This window comes from Nyctereutes procyonoides, unplaced genomic scaffold (assembly GCF_905146905.1).
Source record: "Nyctereutes procyonoides isolate TBG_1078 unplaced genomic scaffold, NYPRO_anot_genome, whole genome shotgun sequence".
NCBI lineage: Eukaryota > Metazoa > Chordata > Mammalia > Carnivora > Canidae > Nyctereutes > Nyctereutes procyonoides.
The window spans coordinates 36,916,456-36,932,067 of NW_026575120.1; the positions used below are offsets into that span (position 1 = coordinate 36,916,456).

General features: G+C 41.3%; 1 protein-coding gene and 1 non-coding gene across 3 annotated transcripts in view; one reads left to right on the top strand and one right to left on the bottom strand.

Annotated features, from left to right (window-relative positions):
* The window catches only part of TPK1 (thiamin pyrophosphokinase 1), a 316,037-nt gene extending 305,201 nt beyond the window's left edge, over nucleotides 1–10,836 (bottom strand). Inside the window, exon 1 of one of the 2 annotated variants that reach the window (XM_055335380.1) lies at nucleotides 10,584–10,831. In XM_055335380.1, the coding sequence (XP_055191355.1) occupies nucleotides 10,584–10,626 (43 nt within the window). In that variant the 5' untranslated portion in view covers nucleotides 10,627–10,831. Of the gene's footprint in view, nucleotides 1–10,583 lie in introns of both variants that reach the window. The other variant, XM_055335381.1, reaches the window with a different exon arrangement.
* On the top strand, nucleotides 7,322–7,451 carry LOC129516253 (U6atac minor spliceosomal RNA). The gene has a single exon (XR_008665733.1). It is a non-coding gene; the product is annotated as a U6atac minor spliceosomal RNA (small nuclear RNA).
* Nucleotides 10,837–15,612: the final 4,776 nt, after the last annotated feature.

The following is a 15,612-nucleotide window of genomic DNA, read 5'->3' on the forward strand; positions in this document are numbered from 1 at the left end:
TTTTAATAATCAGTTGTCCAACAATGGTATATGTTTCCTCAAATAGAGCTACCTGAACGTGTTCAAGCAAAAAAGCCAGATGGCCATCTCAGACGTACACTAAGGAAGACACACCTGTCCTGCAAACACTAGGATTTCTAAGATTGCACCCACACACACATCGGATTCACTACTCACATCTTTACTATATTGGGAATAAATTGCAACAGCAGTTTTCCTACTTTGAAAATGAAAAATAAAGTTGCTTCAACAGGCAGCAGCAATTGGGCCAGAAGCCACAACCTTACACATGACCTCAAAGTAAATCAAAAGCTTAAATTCTCCAAGAGTCATAAAAACAAAAAGAAAAACAAGTCATAAAAACAAAAGAAACTCTTCCATTGTGATAAATGAATAACTTCAAAGACAATGGTGTGATAAAGATATAGGAATACTCTCAGAATGAAATCCATTTGTTTGAGCATCTGTTTGCCACCTACAAAGAATAACTCTTTCTGATGGATTTAACCAAGAAAAAAAAAAAGATAATAAAATTCATTTGATGGGATGTTAATGCACAAACACACCTCATTTTCCTAGAAAACCTCAAAAGACATCTGGTGTTAATGTATCAAAACCCACAGATTTTTTTTTTTTTTTGGTGTGATCAAGCCATAACATTTTAGCATTGTGAACATTAAAACTGCCTTCATAACATCACTTGGTAATTTCAATGGTTCCATCTAAAAGAAAACTAGTACTTCTGATAAAACTACATTATACCAAGTTACAAATTTTTTTTTAAGAATTAAGATTATTTTTAAACACTTTGGAGGCGTTAGCTTCTAAAAGCATGTAGCTATTAAAATGCTAATATGGAAAGATGAGGTGGGGATGCTAGAGACTTAATGCCAGTAAAACACAGGAAATTGATTATCTAGATGATGTGGAAAAGCTGGCTTATAAAGTTAATGAGATATTACTTAAGGCAAAAGAAACAATTTGTCCCTTAACAATGAGGATAAGCCAAACATTTCTGTCATCAAATATGGTGACACTAATTAAAAGAACGACAAAAACTAAAGCAGGTATGAGAATCAACCAAAGCACAGGAAAAAGTTAACTACAGCAAACACACAAAGTGAAGGTTATAGCAGCAAGTCAGAAATAAATATAAGTGAATAAAAAGAATTCCAACAATTATGTGTCCTACCCCAAGGAAAGTGTAACTAGTCAAAGGAGTAAATTTCCCATTGAACATTTAAGAGACTTGACAACTACCTGGGATGGATTTCTGATGTAGCAGGAGAGTAAAGTAAGATGATTAAACCCCTGAAACTAGAAAATCCACTACTTTGTCTCTTAGATATCATAACTAGCCCCAGATAACAAAAATATCACAATCCTTAAGCAGCAGCTTTAGCCAGAGATTTCTTTACCATCCATAAAGTTTAAAAAAAAAAAAAAAAAAGCCTGCAAGTTTTCCAAATTTCAAAGCAGGCATAGTGCTCTGATCTAAATAACAAAATGCCATGCTGCTTTTAGGAAAAACAGGTCATCAGAAAACTCAGGTTTTTAGTCCCAGTACGAACTCTAATATCCATTTCCAAAGGCTTCCCCTTAGTAAAGGAATATTTCCTGTGTATGAAGTTCATTCCAAAATTATGAGTCTATTAGTTGCTCCTTGCTGATATGAATAGAGTATATGACAAATTTTCTGCTTCTCCCTCTCCCTGCTGCTCCCCGCTGCTTGTGCTGCCAAATGAATAAATGATATCTTAAAAAAAATGACAAGTTTTCTATATATTTGTCACAAATTACCATTAAATACAGATCAAATATTTCTAAAGAAAATTTAGCATCTGAATTCAGATGTGCTGCAAGTGTAAACTTACACACTGGTGTTTGAAGATTTAGTACAAAAAATGTCAACTACTGGGGCACTCAGTGGCTCAGTTAGGTGTCTGCCTTGGGCTCAGGTCATGATCCTGATCCCGGAGTCCTGGGATCCAGCCCTGCTCCAGGCTCCCTGCTCAGCTGGGAGTCCGCTAGTCCCCCTCCCTCTGACCCTTGCCCCTGCTCACACTCTGGTGCATGCACACACACATGCGCTCACTCTCTCAAACAAATAAGAAAATATTTAAAGAAAAAAGTCAACTACTGCATTAATAGTTGCTTATTCTGATTATATATTGAAGTAACATTTTAGATATTAGATTAAACATATAATTAAAATTAAGTTCACTTGTTTTATCTTTTCAATGAGGCCACTGGAAAAAAGTTTAAGTTACATAGGAAATTACATTTCTATTGGATTGAATGGCCTGCTGCAGACTGAACTCTTCACAGTAAGGTTTGTCAATTTTTTTTCTATAGCATCTCCTGCAGTATGGCCCATAACTGATACACAAAAAGCGTCTTAATCAACTTTATATAGAAGCACAAAACATCAACTAAGTACGACTAAAACTGTCTTTTTGATTCATATACCATCTACATTCTATTGGAGTGACATTAAAAACCTCCCTTAGTAATCATGACAATTCTGAATTATGGACCAAGACAACCAAAAACACTTTCAGCTGAAAGTAAATTGCCATATTGTATGGGGCTGCGTTATGCCCTCCCAGAATTCCTGTTGAAGTCCTACACCGGTGCCTCAGAATGTCACTCTATTTGGATATAGGGCCTTTAAAAGGATAATTAAAGGAAAAAAAAAAATCCTATGGGTGGACCCAATCCAATAGGACTGGGGTCTTTGTAAGAACAGGAGATTAGAACACAAGTAAAACAATCCAACAGGCAATCCTGGACACAAAGAGAAGGCAGGCATCTGCAAGCCCAGGAGAGAGGCTTCAGAAGAAACCAAAGCTGCCAACACGTTGATTTTGGACACCTAGCCTGAGAATTAGGCCACCCAGTCTATGGTACCTTGTTATAGCAGCCTTAGTACATGAATACATTGTTCCAAACATTTAATTTTTTTCCAATTACCGAGTAGAGTTTTGGCTTTTACAATTAAGTTACAAATTCAGTTCCTCACTCACACCAGCCATATATCAAGTGCTCAATAGACATATGCAGCTAGTGGCCACTGTACTGTACAGTACAGACCCAGAGAGGACAACAAATCAAGTTTCAAAAAAAAAAAAAATGCCTAACTAGTTGGTAGATATAACCAAAAAAAAAAAAAAAAAATGTGTTCTTACTATATATTGAAGCATGTTTAATCTTAAAACAAAATGCAAATACAGAAGATTCAAGTCGACCCCTGGGTTATTCTTACTATGATTTGCTGAGTAGATTAGGGATGGGAGTTCATAGTTCAGAGCTATGTTTGGGACATCTGAAGGTTTCTTGCAAAATACAGAGAACTACTGAACACAAGTGGCCAGGATACATTTATCACTACAAAAAAGTCAGAACTCCGGATTCAGTTTCCCAGAAATTCCCAAATTAGCAACTGGTAAATTGGAGAATGCCAATACTCCTCTTTAGAGTTTATCATACTTCTTGTGAGGTTAGTGGGCATTTTCAATGGAAATTAAATTCCAAAAATAAGAGATGGCATGAATCCTATACTGAACAGAATATTCCTGGATTTATTACCATTTAACCATGAGGCATCAAAAAAGTATGTCCACTATTAATAATTTCATGAACCTATAAAGTTGAAGAAGCATGGGAAAGAATACAGAATTCAGGAAACAGAATAGTTCTGCTACACTTGCCTAATAGGACTGAAAACACTAAAATAAGTAGCTATATCTCCTTTAAGAATTAAAAATGAAGGTGCCTGGATGGCTCAGTCAGTTAAGCGGCTGACTCTTGATCTCGGGTCAGATCATGATCTCAGCATTGTGAGATGGAGCCTGCTTAAGATTCTCTCTCTTCCTCTGACCCTACTCACCCCCGCTCTCTCACTTTCAAAAAAAAAGATCATAGAAAATCCAAAATGTAATCATCAGTATAATAAAGTTCATCTACTGGAAAGAATTGTACATTTGCATAGAACTTTACTCCTTAAACCAGCTTTTTATACTTTATCTTAAATTTGCCCAAGGGCTTAATGTTTGGATATATTCTTATTTTTCATAAAGAAACTAAGGCTCTAAGAAATTAAGTGACATGCCCAATGTCACATAATTTGTAATGGACTAAAACTCAAACCTTAGTCTTCTAGTTCCTAAACTTTGTATAGGCTTCACCCTATTAAAGCATTAAAACTACACCTAGCACAGGGTTATGTAAATGTTAGTTATAATAAAAAATTTTAATACAATTACAGTGACTTGATCAAGGGTGTACTAACAGTACTTAAAATGGTAATTAAATTCAGAATAAATCTCAACCATGGTAATTCAGTTTAGAAGAAATAATTCCCAAGAGCATTATGGTCACAGGAATCTTTTTAAAATTTAAATGTATATAATCGTTTTGCAAAGAAATACCAAGTGATAGATAAAAGGCCTTCTAGCATAAAATTTATTTATGATGATGAAATTAGTTGGGGAAAATAAAATAGAACTTTTAAAACTAGAGTTTTTTATATATTAAGTGAATAATGTTTCATATCTATATTTTTTATTCCATCAGATCCATTTAAGAGTGATATAAAAGTGATTTAGAATTTCAATATTCAATCTTAAGGGAGATTTAAAAACTGAGGAACAACTGAACAAGATTTAAAAAGACTGAAGAACACACAGGTGGTCCCAGTTGGGAACAAGAAACTAGAAAAGTTATTTTTGGAACAAGGGGAAAATTTAAATATGGACAGGTACTATGAAATTTTCGGTACAAAAAGTGGAGTTGTAAACTGAATGAAACAACTTATAGTGTGTTCTCCTTTAGGTTTAAAAACACTTCACTGTATAGTTACATATATAACATATATATATATAATTATATATATAATACTTTAATAATACTTCACAGTATAATATCTGGAGGGATATAAATACACACATACCACTTACACACATATATGGCAATAAGTGGTAATCTCTGAGAGGATGGAATATGGCATTGTTATTTCACTTTTGCTTACCTTCTAAATTTTTATAATGCACATGTACTATGTTGTAAAAATTTTTAAGTAACATCAATATTTTTATAAGCCAGAAATAAAAACCTCTTCATTTGCTGCGTTTTACATTTATGAAATAAGTACATGTGAAATAATGATTCTGAAGATAGTCTGACTTTTCACTTTTATTTTAGCAATCAGGTGTTTAAAATAAATCTACTTTCAAACATATGGAGTTCAGAATATAAAGCTCATGAAAAAAAAAATGATCACTGAAGAACAAAGCCAAAAACTGTCCCTATTTACAAAAACATTTTGAAAAATCACCTATGCTTAGAGTTTAAAACAGCAATTGTATGCCTAGAACAGTTAAATATTGTTCATTATGAATTAAAACAAAAATCTTTAGATAAAAAGTTAAGGCAATGAGAAAAATAAAAATGTTTGTATTCTTGCCATTTATCAGTGTTAAAATGCTTTACACGTAATCTTAAATCTTCCCAACAACTGTCCTTGGAAAGTCTCATTCTCTGTATATTACTGATGAGAAAAATCAAGATTTAAAGAGCTGCATCCAGAGTATATGAGAAACTCCTGCTTGGCAATCATTTTGCAATACTATGCACATAAATCATTAAGCGGTTCATCTGAAACTAATACAGTATTATGTCAATTATACATCAATTTGTAGAAAAACAAAAATTACAAATTGTTTTTTAAAATAGTTTATTTTTTAAGTAATCTCTACATTCAACGTGAGGCTTGAACCTGCAATCCCAACACTGAGCATCACATGTTGCATCAGCCAGGCAACTCTTTACTAATTTGTAAAAAAAAAAAAAAAAAAAAAAAAAAGTAAAGATGGAGCACCTATCTGGCTCAGTTGATAGAGCATGTGACTATCTAAGGGTCATGAGTTCAAGCCCTATGTTGGGTATAGAGATTACTTAAAAATAAAAAAAAAGTAAAACGATAGACCCCTCCCCTTCTTTATGGCAAGAGTCATAAATATTTCACAAAAGACCTGCAAAAGGCCAATAAACGTTAAAAAAAATCAGCATTCTGCCATAAAGAAACATAGATTAAAGTCAGAGATACCTCTAGACATCCACCAAATGGCTAAAATGTAATACTAATTCTAAGGATTGAAAAAGAACATTCTAGGGGATAAATTTAGCATAAGCTAAGGCAAGAGTATTAAATCTGGAACAAATGTTCTAATAAACATGTGTAGTTCACTTGGCTTGGGCACAGAGGATAAAATGTATTCTGGAAAAGTAGTTAGGAATCAGAACTCAAAGCATCTTCAAGTCCAACAGAAGGACTTTAACCCATATGAGATTAACAATACAGAACTGTGACAGAGATGATAGCTTTGCATAGAATGTTCCAAGGGGGGCAGCCCGGGTGGCGCAGTGGTTTGGTGCTGCCTTCAGCCCAGGGTGTGATCCCGAAGACCTGGGATGGAGTCCCACGTCGGGCTCCTTGCATGGAGCCTGCTTCTCCCTCTGCCTGTCTCTCTCTCTCTCTCTCTCTCTCTCTCTCTCTCATTAATAAATAAAATCTTTAAAAAAAAAAAAATGTTCCAAGGGGCGGGGAGATACAGAAAATTTCAGAAACACTTCTTGTCTCCCATCCTGCATTAAATTTCTCTATCCTCCACAATCTGGTACTACCCTCACTCCTCAACCACAATCTTCATCTGCACTCTCCAACCTTCTCAGATCTACTTCTCTTCACTCACCACCAGGTGACCTCACACCTGGTCGAAGGCAGCACTAAGCCTTCACTCAGGGCACATCTCCTGTGTTACTCTCTTGCTCCCCTTAGGCTACTCTCAATTGAAATCTAGTGCTTTTTAAAGAGGCACAGCTGAGGTCTATCCATTCCATGACTTCCTGCCTACTCCAAACTGTACTCATCTCCTTCCCCTGAGTTCCTACCTTCTCTATGTGGGTTCCTATAATACATAATTCAACATCTAACTAGAATTTATTTTGTTCTCAACTCTCCAACCAGACCATAAACTCGTGAATAGAAGAGATCACATCTTTCACTTTTGTACCCCTACAGCACCTACTAACAAAAAATACACACTAGCTAGTTGTCGGTTCCTCCTGATAACAGAAATGCAAACATACCCTTTTATCCAACAATTTCATTTCTAGGAATTTATAATACTGACACTTTCATATATATGCAAAAACATCATGATCAAAAATATGCATTGTAGATAGTAACAATAAAAACTAGAAATACCCTAAATGTCTAATAAGAAAGACTAGTTCATTTGAGTCTATAGTGCAACTTGGAGTGTTGTATGAAAGGAGAGAAAATGAGTACTCCCCTTGACAAGGATGGATGAGGCCCTCAGGCCTGACAACAAACATACACACAGTTAAGTCCCTGCCACCTACTTCGTGGCATCTAATCATCGTTTTTTTGTTGTTGTTGGGTTTTTTTTTTTTTGCATCGCTATATTGTACACCTGAAACTAATTATATATTAGGCACATTGGAATTAAAGTTAAAAAGAAACCTTGGGATATCTATATAAATGGATAACATAATAAATGAAAAAAGTTGCTGGAAAATGGTAAACAGTTCTTATCTTACTTATTTTCACATATACACACACAGAATTCACAAAAGCAAAATTTTAGAATGATAACATTGGCTAAGTAGGATGGACTTTAGAAACACTTGTTTGAAAAAATTTGAACATATACAATGTAAAAAAAAAAAAAAAATTTCACTATCCCAAAAGAATAGTTCACAAAACAATTTATAATATGAATCCATTTTCTTTAAAACAAGACTAATAACATGCTGAGGCCTATGGACCAAAATGAGTATTTAGAACATATGCCAACTATTAATAAGTTACTCTCACAATCTACATTAGTTGTTTTTCTTTAAATAATAAACACTTACTTTTTAGTTGCTTCCCCACTACTAAAAAATCAAATCCAAAAAACCCATAAATCTTTCTCTGACCTAGGGATCTCAGAGGGGTAAACATTTTGGTCCACCCGGCAATTAGCTAAGAGAGCCAGCTTAACTGTTGGGCAGCCGGCTGCACTAAATCTGCGTAAGTATCACAGGTAAACCACGTCTACAAATGAGATCCACCGAAGTTACTGACTGAAAAGCTATTTCGCTACTAGGTACCCATTAAATGTCTGAGGGCAGCCTGGGTGGCTCAGCGGTTTAGCGCTGCCTTTGGCCCAGGGCGTGATCCTGGAGACCCGGGATCAAGTCCCACGTTGGGCTCCCTGCATGGAGCCTGCTTCTCCCTCTGCCTGTGTCTCTCTGGACCATTCTCCATCTCCCCAAAGGAAGATGACCTCATTCCAAACAATCCTTATTTCTGTTGATCTCCTTGTCCTGCCTTGAAAAACCTTTGCCTTTCTGTAGCCTTCTGGAGCTCCCTTCTACTTGCTGCTGGGATGCTGCCAGATTTCACAAATTGATTAATAATGTCAATTACATCACTAATATTCACTGTTGAATTTTTGTAATTTAACACTAGTAAATAGTGGCAAAACTAGGGTTTAAACCTAGGGATTCTGATTCCCTTACTATACTGTACTATCTCTAGGATAAATTCCTTTCAACAGAGAAAGCACTAGAAATCTTCAGTCCTATATTGCTACAATATGAGCTAATCTTTTAGAATTTCTTAAAAATTAAAAAAAAAATGTTATTAGAGCCCAAGTCAGGACAGCTGCCCTAGATACATTATCTTAGCAAAGACAAGTGTGCTACAGCAAAGGAACATTTCGCATACAACTATACACATTTTTTTTTTTACATAAAAAGTTACAAGTCAATAGACAACATTTCAGAGTGCTGAAGATGTTAAATTTCTAGAATTTGCAGGGTTCCTAGGACTTTATGAGAAATAGGGAAGTTTCTTCCTTTTTGTTTTGTGTACAAAATGTTCCTTTTTGGGTTTTGTTTTAATGAAGCAGATGTACAATATGTGCTCAGGATACAAACAGAGCCTATGCTTTGAGGTTCTGCAGAGTCAGTCTGACCTTAGTAAATGTCTGAGTATAGGCTAGCTTCCCAGGGCACCCCAGGGGTAGGGCCCAGCAATACTAAAAGTCAAAACTTTCCTTTACCACAGTAAAGCACTTAGGTTTTCACCACAAAACAAAATTATCAACAGAACACGCAGATCTGACATTTACTTATGGAAAAATGCTGTTGGTTTGGCTACCATGGGATAACCGAGTTACCAAGAACTTATATTGCAAAAACGTTGGCCATTGCGTTTCTCAACTTTTGAAAAGCTATGTACAGTGGCCCAGCGGTTTAGCGCTGTCTTCAGCCCAGGGTGTGAGTGATCCTGGGGATCCGGGATCCAGTCCCGCATTGGGGTCCGTGCACAGGGCCTGCTTCTCCCTCCGCCTGTGTCTGTGTGTCATGAATAAATAAATAAAATCTTAGAAAGAAAAGAAAAGCTATTTACAGTAATAATTAAACCCCAAACCTCTTAACCAAGTCAGGTTTGGGTTTAGATACTAGTTCTGTTACCACTTTCCTTCACTTGCAAGCAAGATAATAAAGGCATTTGTGGAAAACTCAGCATAGTGAATAACTGGAGAATAAGAAGTCCAGGTCCCTAACTCCTGTTCTTTACCATCCACACTCCCAGGATGTGCAACCACTTGGGCAAGCCCACATCAAACCCCATCAAACCCCGGATACCCTCGCCAGACCCGTTTATTCATGTGTTTATGGGAAACCTTAAACATCGGATTATGCCTTCCGTTGAAATTCCCGAACTGAGGGATGCCTGGGTGGCTCGGTGGTTGTGCGACTGCTTTTCGCTCAAGGCAGGATTCCCGGGGTCCCGGGATCAAGTTCCCGCTTCGGGGCTCCTTGCAAGAAGCCTGCTTCTCCCTCCGCCTAGGTCTCTGCCTCTGCGTGTCTCTCGTGAGTAAATAAATAAAAATCTCTCTCTCTCTTTTTTTTTAAATAAGCTTGCAAACTGATAAAACACAAGTTCTACACTGCAAAGAAAAGCTGGTGAGGGAGGAAACACAGCCCTAAGAGGTTATCCCGTGGGTCCGTGACTACACACGACAAGGAATGCTAGCTTCGCAGATGCACCTCCCGCCGGCGCCCCAGTGGAGGGCGGCCTGCAGCTCTAAGACAGTGACAACCCTGAGGCGAGTTCTGCGGCCCTGGGGCGTCTTGTAGGGCCACCCACCACCCCGGCGGGATGACCCGGCGGGGCAGGCGATGCGCATGAGCCCAGTCGCAGGGCTCGGGGCCCACGGGCTCCCGCTGCAGGGGGCGCTCGCGCGCCTCCAGGGCAGCCCGGCAGGGAAATCAAGCCGCTCCGTGTGGCCAGGACGACGGTCTAGCCCCCGCTTTGTTTTTTGTTTTTTGTTTTTTTACGGGGGGCGTGGGGGGGGAAACTGAGGCAGGAGGTCGGGGAGTCGGCCTCGGGGCTCAGAACTGGGGAACCAGTGGCCAACGGGAACACTTTCTGCGTCCGGCCTCTCGGGGCTGCGACGAGGGGACCGGTCAGGGGCCCCGGGACGCGGGGAAAGGTACAGTACCGGTAGGAAGCAGGGGCTCCAACGGGGTGAAAGCATGCGCCATACCGGCCCGCGGGGCTCGGCCGTAAGGAAACAGAAACGCCGCGTTAGAAGCCGCCTCCTCTCTTAACTAAGCGCGCGCCAACTCTCCGGAACGCCGGCCGCTTCCGGGCGGAGCTGCCCCCACCCCGGGGAGGCGGAGGCGGAGGCGGAGGCGGAGGCGGAGGCGGAGGCGCGCGCGGACCCGCTCGGCGGGGAGGAGCCACGACCGGGGGCGCGACGCCCGGGGGCCGCCCCTCCTCCCTCCCCGCGCGCGCACCGCCAGCATCCGGGGACCGCGGAGCCCCGCCCCCCGCCCCCCCGCGCGCCCAGGACGCGCCCAGGACGCGGGCGGCTCGCCGAGCGGAGGCCGCCCTTACACAACGGCGGGTGGAGCCGGCGGCGAGCGGAGCGCGATCGACCGCTCGGAGCTCAGCTGAGGAGCCTCGGCGGCGCGCGGCAGGCGCTCCCAGGCTTAAGTAACGGCGCGCGAGGCGGCCCCGCCCCTTTCCGGAGCGGCGCGCACGCGCACGCGCACCCGCCGAGCCGCGCACGCGCACGCGCCCCCGCGCCGCGGCGTCCCGTCCGCCCGCCTCCTCCCGCTCGGGCTTTCTGGTCGACCGCTGCCCTCCGCGGCGTTCAGCCCGGCTTCGCCGCCTGGCACACTTGCCGGTCCGCCCCGGGGGCGCGTGCTCCCGGGCCCGCTCCCCCTGCTTCCCCCGCCTGCCTGCTGCATCCTTGCCCAGCCCGCCTGCGCCGGCCCAGCCCCTGCTCCCTCCCTGGTGCACCGAATCAGAAAAAGTTGTCGGAAAGTAATAAAAGGGAAACCTCCCTAACGTGGACCGCTCGCCTGCCAGTTAGAGGAAGGACTGATTAGAGACCCCAACGGGAGAATCTTCCAGAAGAAGGAAGCAACAGGCCCCAACGAGACAAGATGTTGGTGGCATCCTTGAGCAACCCCTGCAAACCGGCCAATGGGAAACCCTCATCACCCTGAACTCTTGCTTTTCTGCAACTATCCCTTCAAAGCAGCCTCCTTCTAGCTGAAATAATGGGGCCCTCCCCTTTGTTGGACTTGCCTCGGGTTTTGCCGTAGCTTGCAGGTCCTGAATTGCAGTGCTTTGCCATTCCCGAGGAAATGCATTGGGCTGACAACATAACTTGCTGTTTTATCTTCCAGGTCAATCAAGTTTTTTGAGTTTTTTTTTTTTTTTTTTTATGATAGTCACACAGAATGAGAGAGAGAGGCAGAGACACGGGCAGAGGGAGAAGCAGGCTCCATGCACCGGGAGCCTGATGTGGGATTCGATCCCGGGTCTCCAGGATCGGGCCCTGGGCCAAAGGCAGGCGCTAAACCGCTGCGCCACCCAGGGATCCCTTTTTTGCTGTTTTAAGATTTATTTGTTTGAGAGAGACCACAGCATGAAAGCATGGGGAGGGGCAGAAGGAGAGAGAGAGAGAGAGAATCCTCAAGCAGATGCCCCACTGAGCTTAAGAAGAACTGGGGGCTTATCCCAGGACCCTGAGATCATGACCTGAGCTGAAATCAAGGATTGGACGCTTAACAGCCTGAGCCACCCAGGTGCCCCAAGGTCAGTCAAGCTTTAGATGGAAGAAATTTTAAGCTACCCAAACAAATTTTAAGCAACCCAACAAATGAGGTTGCATTTGTTCCTTAACACTCCCAGGATGGAGAGCTCATTCTGTTGCCATGCAGCCTTTTCCAAAATTGAGCAACCCTAATCACCAGAAAATTTCTTAAGGTAAGCAAAAATCCACTCTCTGTATCTGTCATTGTTCCCCCCACCAACTCCCAGGAATACCACATGTTAGAGGGATCCCTGGTGCTCATAATCATCCTAAATGTACTGAAGAGAGCACAAAACAAGATAGAGTCACTCATGTCAGTGACCTATTTTAAGCAGTGATTTTTGCAGCCAAAGATGTTGTCGCTAAGACCAGATATCATGGAAAATAGTACAAGCTGAGGATACCCAGGACTCATAATCAGCAAACCCAAAGGAGATCTGTGAAGACTCAAGTCTGATTAAACTTTAAAAAGTGAGGACCTTTGCAAGAAACTGTCAGACTTTCTAGATGATGATCTTTTCACCACTGATCACATCAAAAAGGCAATTGCCAACAAAGGCTCGGCCCTATGGATCTCTGAACAGAGATTCTCCATGGCTTGAACATAACAAGCAGCACATGCCAAGGGGCTCGCTCTGACTGGAGTGAGTCCTTATCTCAACTGTACACTCCCAGACGGACTTTGATTTTGGTTCATTAACTTCCTACCCCTTATTGTATCTTGTTTGTTGGGTGACTTTGTTGTCTTAGCTTTGCTTAGGTATGATATATGGGAAGCCAAGGTAAACATGTGGCAAAAAGTAATTGAGTTTGAAATCCTGAAACTGCTTTACAATTATGTCAACCTTGCTTTATGACTGAATAAAGCTGACACTGTGGAAAGACAGGACTCATGTGTGCACCTCCACAGCATACTGTGACAACTACCTAGGCTTTACCTTTTCTAGGCTAAGCTCAATTTTCTCAAGGTTCTAATGTGATGTGATTTTTAGACTTGACCACCCTAGTTCCAATCTCTATATTTAATGTTGCTCATAAATCATGGCTCCAAGATCTAGTGAGAACTGCACATCTCTCAAGCACACAAAAGCTCCTGGAGACCTCCATGAGACTAACACACCTGACCAACTTCCAATACGGCTTCTAGTTGCACCCGGCCTGTCGCTTGGTTGACCCCAGTGCTGTTCCTCTCACCTCCATAAAATGCCTGCCTGAGAAAGCTTGTCAACAAAAAATCCTGGAATATGAGGATTTGGTCAGAGGCAAGGAAAGGTTGTATTATCATGCAGTTTGCAAATAGGGAAATGCAACCTTCAGCTACAAACTAAGAGGATGCTCTGAAAGGGAAGAATTAGGCAAAACACTCAAATTCTGTGCTTTTTATGGAACCTGGTCAGACTTAAGTCCCCAACTACTAGTTTCAAGAGCAGAATGGCAAGCAGGATACAGTTCAATAATTTCTGGTGGCAGTTTCAGGATGCGGCAGCCCTTGGAGAGCATGACACAAAGTGTTGCAGGAGTCTTTTTGCAAATTTTGCTGAATTTTGTGCAAGCTTGTCACTTGAGGCTGGGTGACTGGTTTTATTCTTCATGGTCATTCTGCCTGTTTAAATTGTTAGCGTTTCCTCCCGTGACATCAGGGAACCCATTCTGTCTGTTAGGTATTACTTTCGAATTATTGGAGTCCTTTGTTCCCATATTCACAGCTGCCAAAATTAGTGTTTGTTCTAGCCAACACCTGATGATAGGCCCTAACCTCTCAAAGGGCTTACAATTGAGACATGTATCTCTAACTCAGAAGTACTTCTTTCTCGCTCTTAATGCACTCTCTCTCTCTCTAGGACCTGAAACCCTTTCTTTGGAATATAATCAGCAGGAAGGATAGAGCTTCTGTTTCCCAGTCTCTACAGGGGGATAGAATCCCTACTTCTAGCCAGCAGAGCTGTCCTAATCACACTGACGCTGACTTACCCTGTGTCATTCTTCGTTCTCTGACCCTACTAGGTCCTCATCATCTCCCTCCCTTATTCCCCCTTTAAAACATCCAAATCAGGATCCCTGGGTGGCGCAGCGGTTTGGCGCCTGCCTTTGACCCAGGGCGCGATCCTGGAGACCCAGGATCAAATCCCACATCGGGCTCCTGGTGCATGGAGCCTGCTTCTCCCTCTGCCTACGTCTCTGCCTCTCTCTCTCTCTCTCTGTGTGTGTGACTATCATAAATAAATAAAATAAAAATAAAATTAAAAAAAATAAAACATCCAAATCACTTCTGCACAAATCAGAATGGAGCTCAGCTGTTTCTTCTACTATTGGTAGTTCCTAAATAAAATGTTTTAACTGCTTTAATATCTGACCGTTTATCTCACAATACCCAGGGTTCATCAATCCAGTTATAGAAGAGTACGCTATTGTCTATATTCCTTCATTTTTTTAGCTACCAGATCAAATAGAATTTCCAGGTGTTTTTCCTATTTGCCTCTTAAGCCAAATGTACACGTTATCTCATACACAGTTTCAAACCAAACTGCTAATTAAATACTATGAATTTGCAATCATAGTTGAGGCACACGGGCCATTTCAACTATGTCACCTACTAGCTGTGAGACATTGAAATTTCAGTTTCCTCAGGTATAAGAGAGAAACAATGTTGCCTACTTAGGAAGGGTTCTTTAGGGATCAAGTGATAGATAAGCACCTGGCCCGGTGCTAGCACATATCGATTTGCAGCAAATATTTATCCTGCTCCATGAATATGGTACTCCACGTACATCTTGATGACATCACTGTCTATAACTGTAGCATACACCTTTGCAAAGTTTTTATGCATAACCTAGACCCAAGTGCCTCCCAAAATTGTTAAGAAGAAAATTGAAATACTTAACTAGAATAAATTTCAAAAGTCCACATATTTAAAGATGCCACCAGTGAAACTAGAAAGACAACAAACTGGAGGTGAAGAGAGAATATTTGCATATATAACAGACAAGTGGTTGTTCTATCTAGATCTTATGAAGAACTATAAATCCATCAGTAAAAGGTAAACAAAACAATATGGGCAGCCCGGGTGGCTCAGAGGTTTAGCGCTGCCTTCTGCCCAGGGTGTGATCCTGGAGACCCGGGATCGAGTCCCACATCAGGCTCCCTGCATGGAGCCTGTTTCTCCCTCTGCCTGTGTCTCTGCCTTTCTCTCTATCTGTGTGTGTCTCTCATGAATAAAATAAATAAAATCTTAGGGGAAAAAAAGGTAAATAAAAGAATAAAATAATGACCAAGGATATATACAGGAAAGTTACAGAAAATATTCAAATGGCAAATAAACGTGAAAAACACAACTGTTGACACAAAATGAATAAACCTTTTAGAACTTCTAAAAGAAAGGAGATTAATTTGAGCCCAAGTCAGGGCAGCTGCCCTGGATACA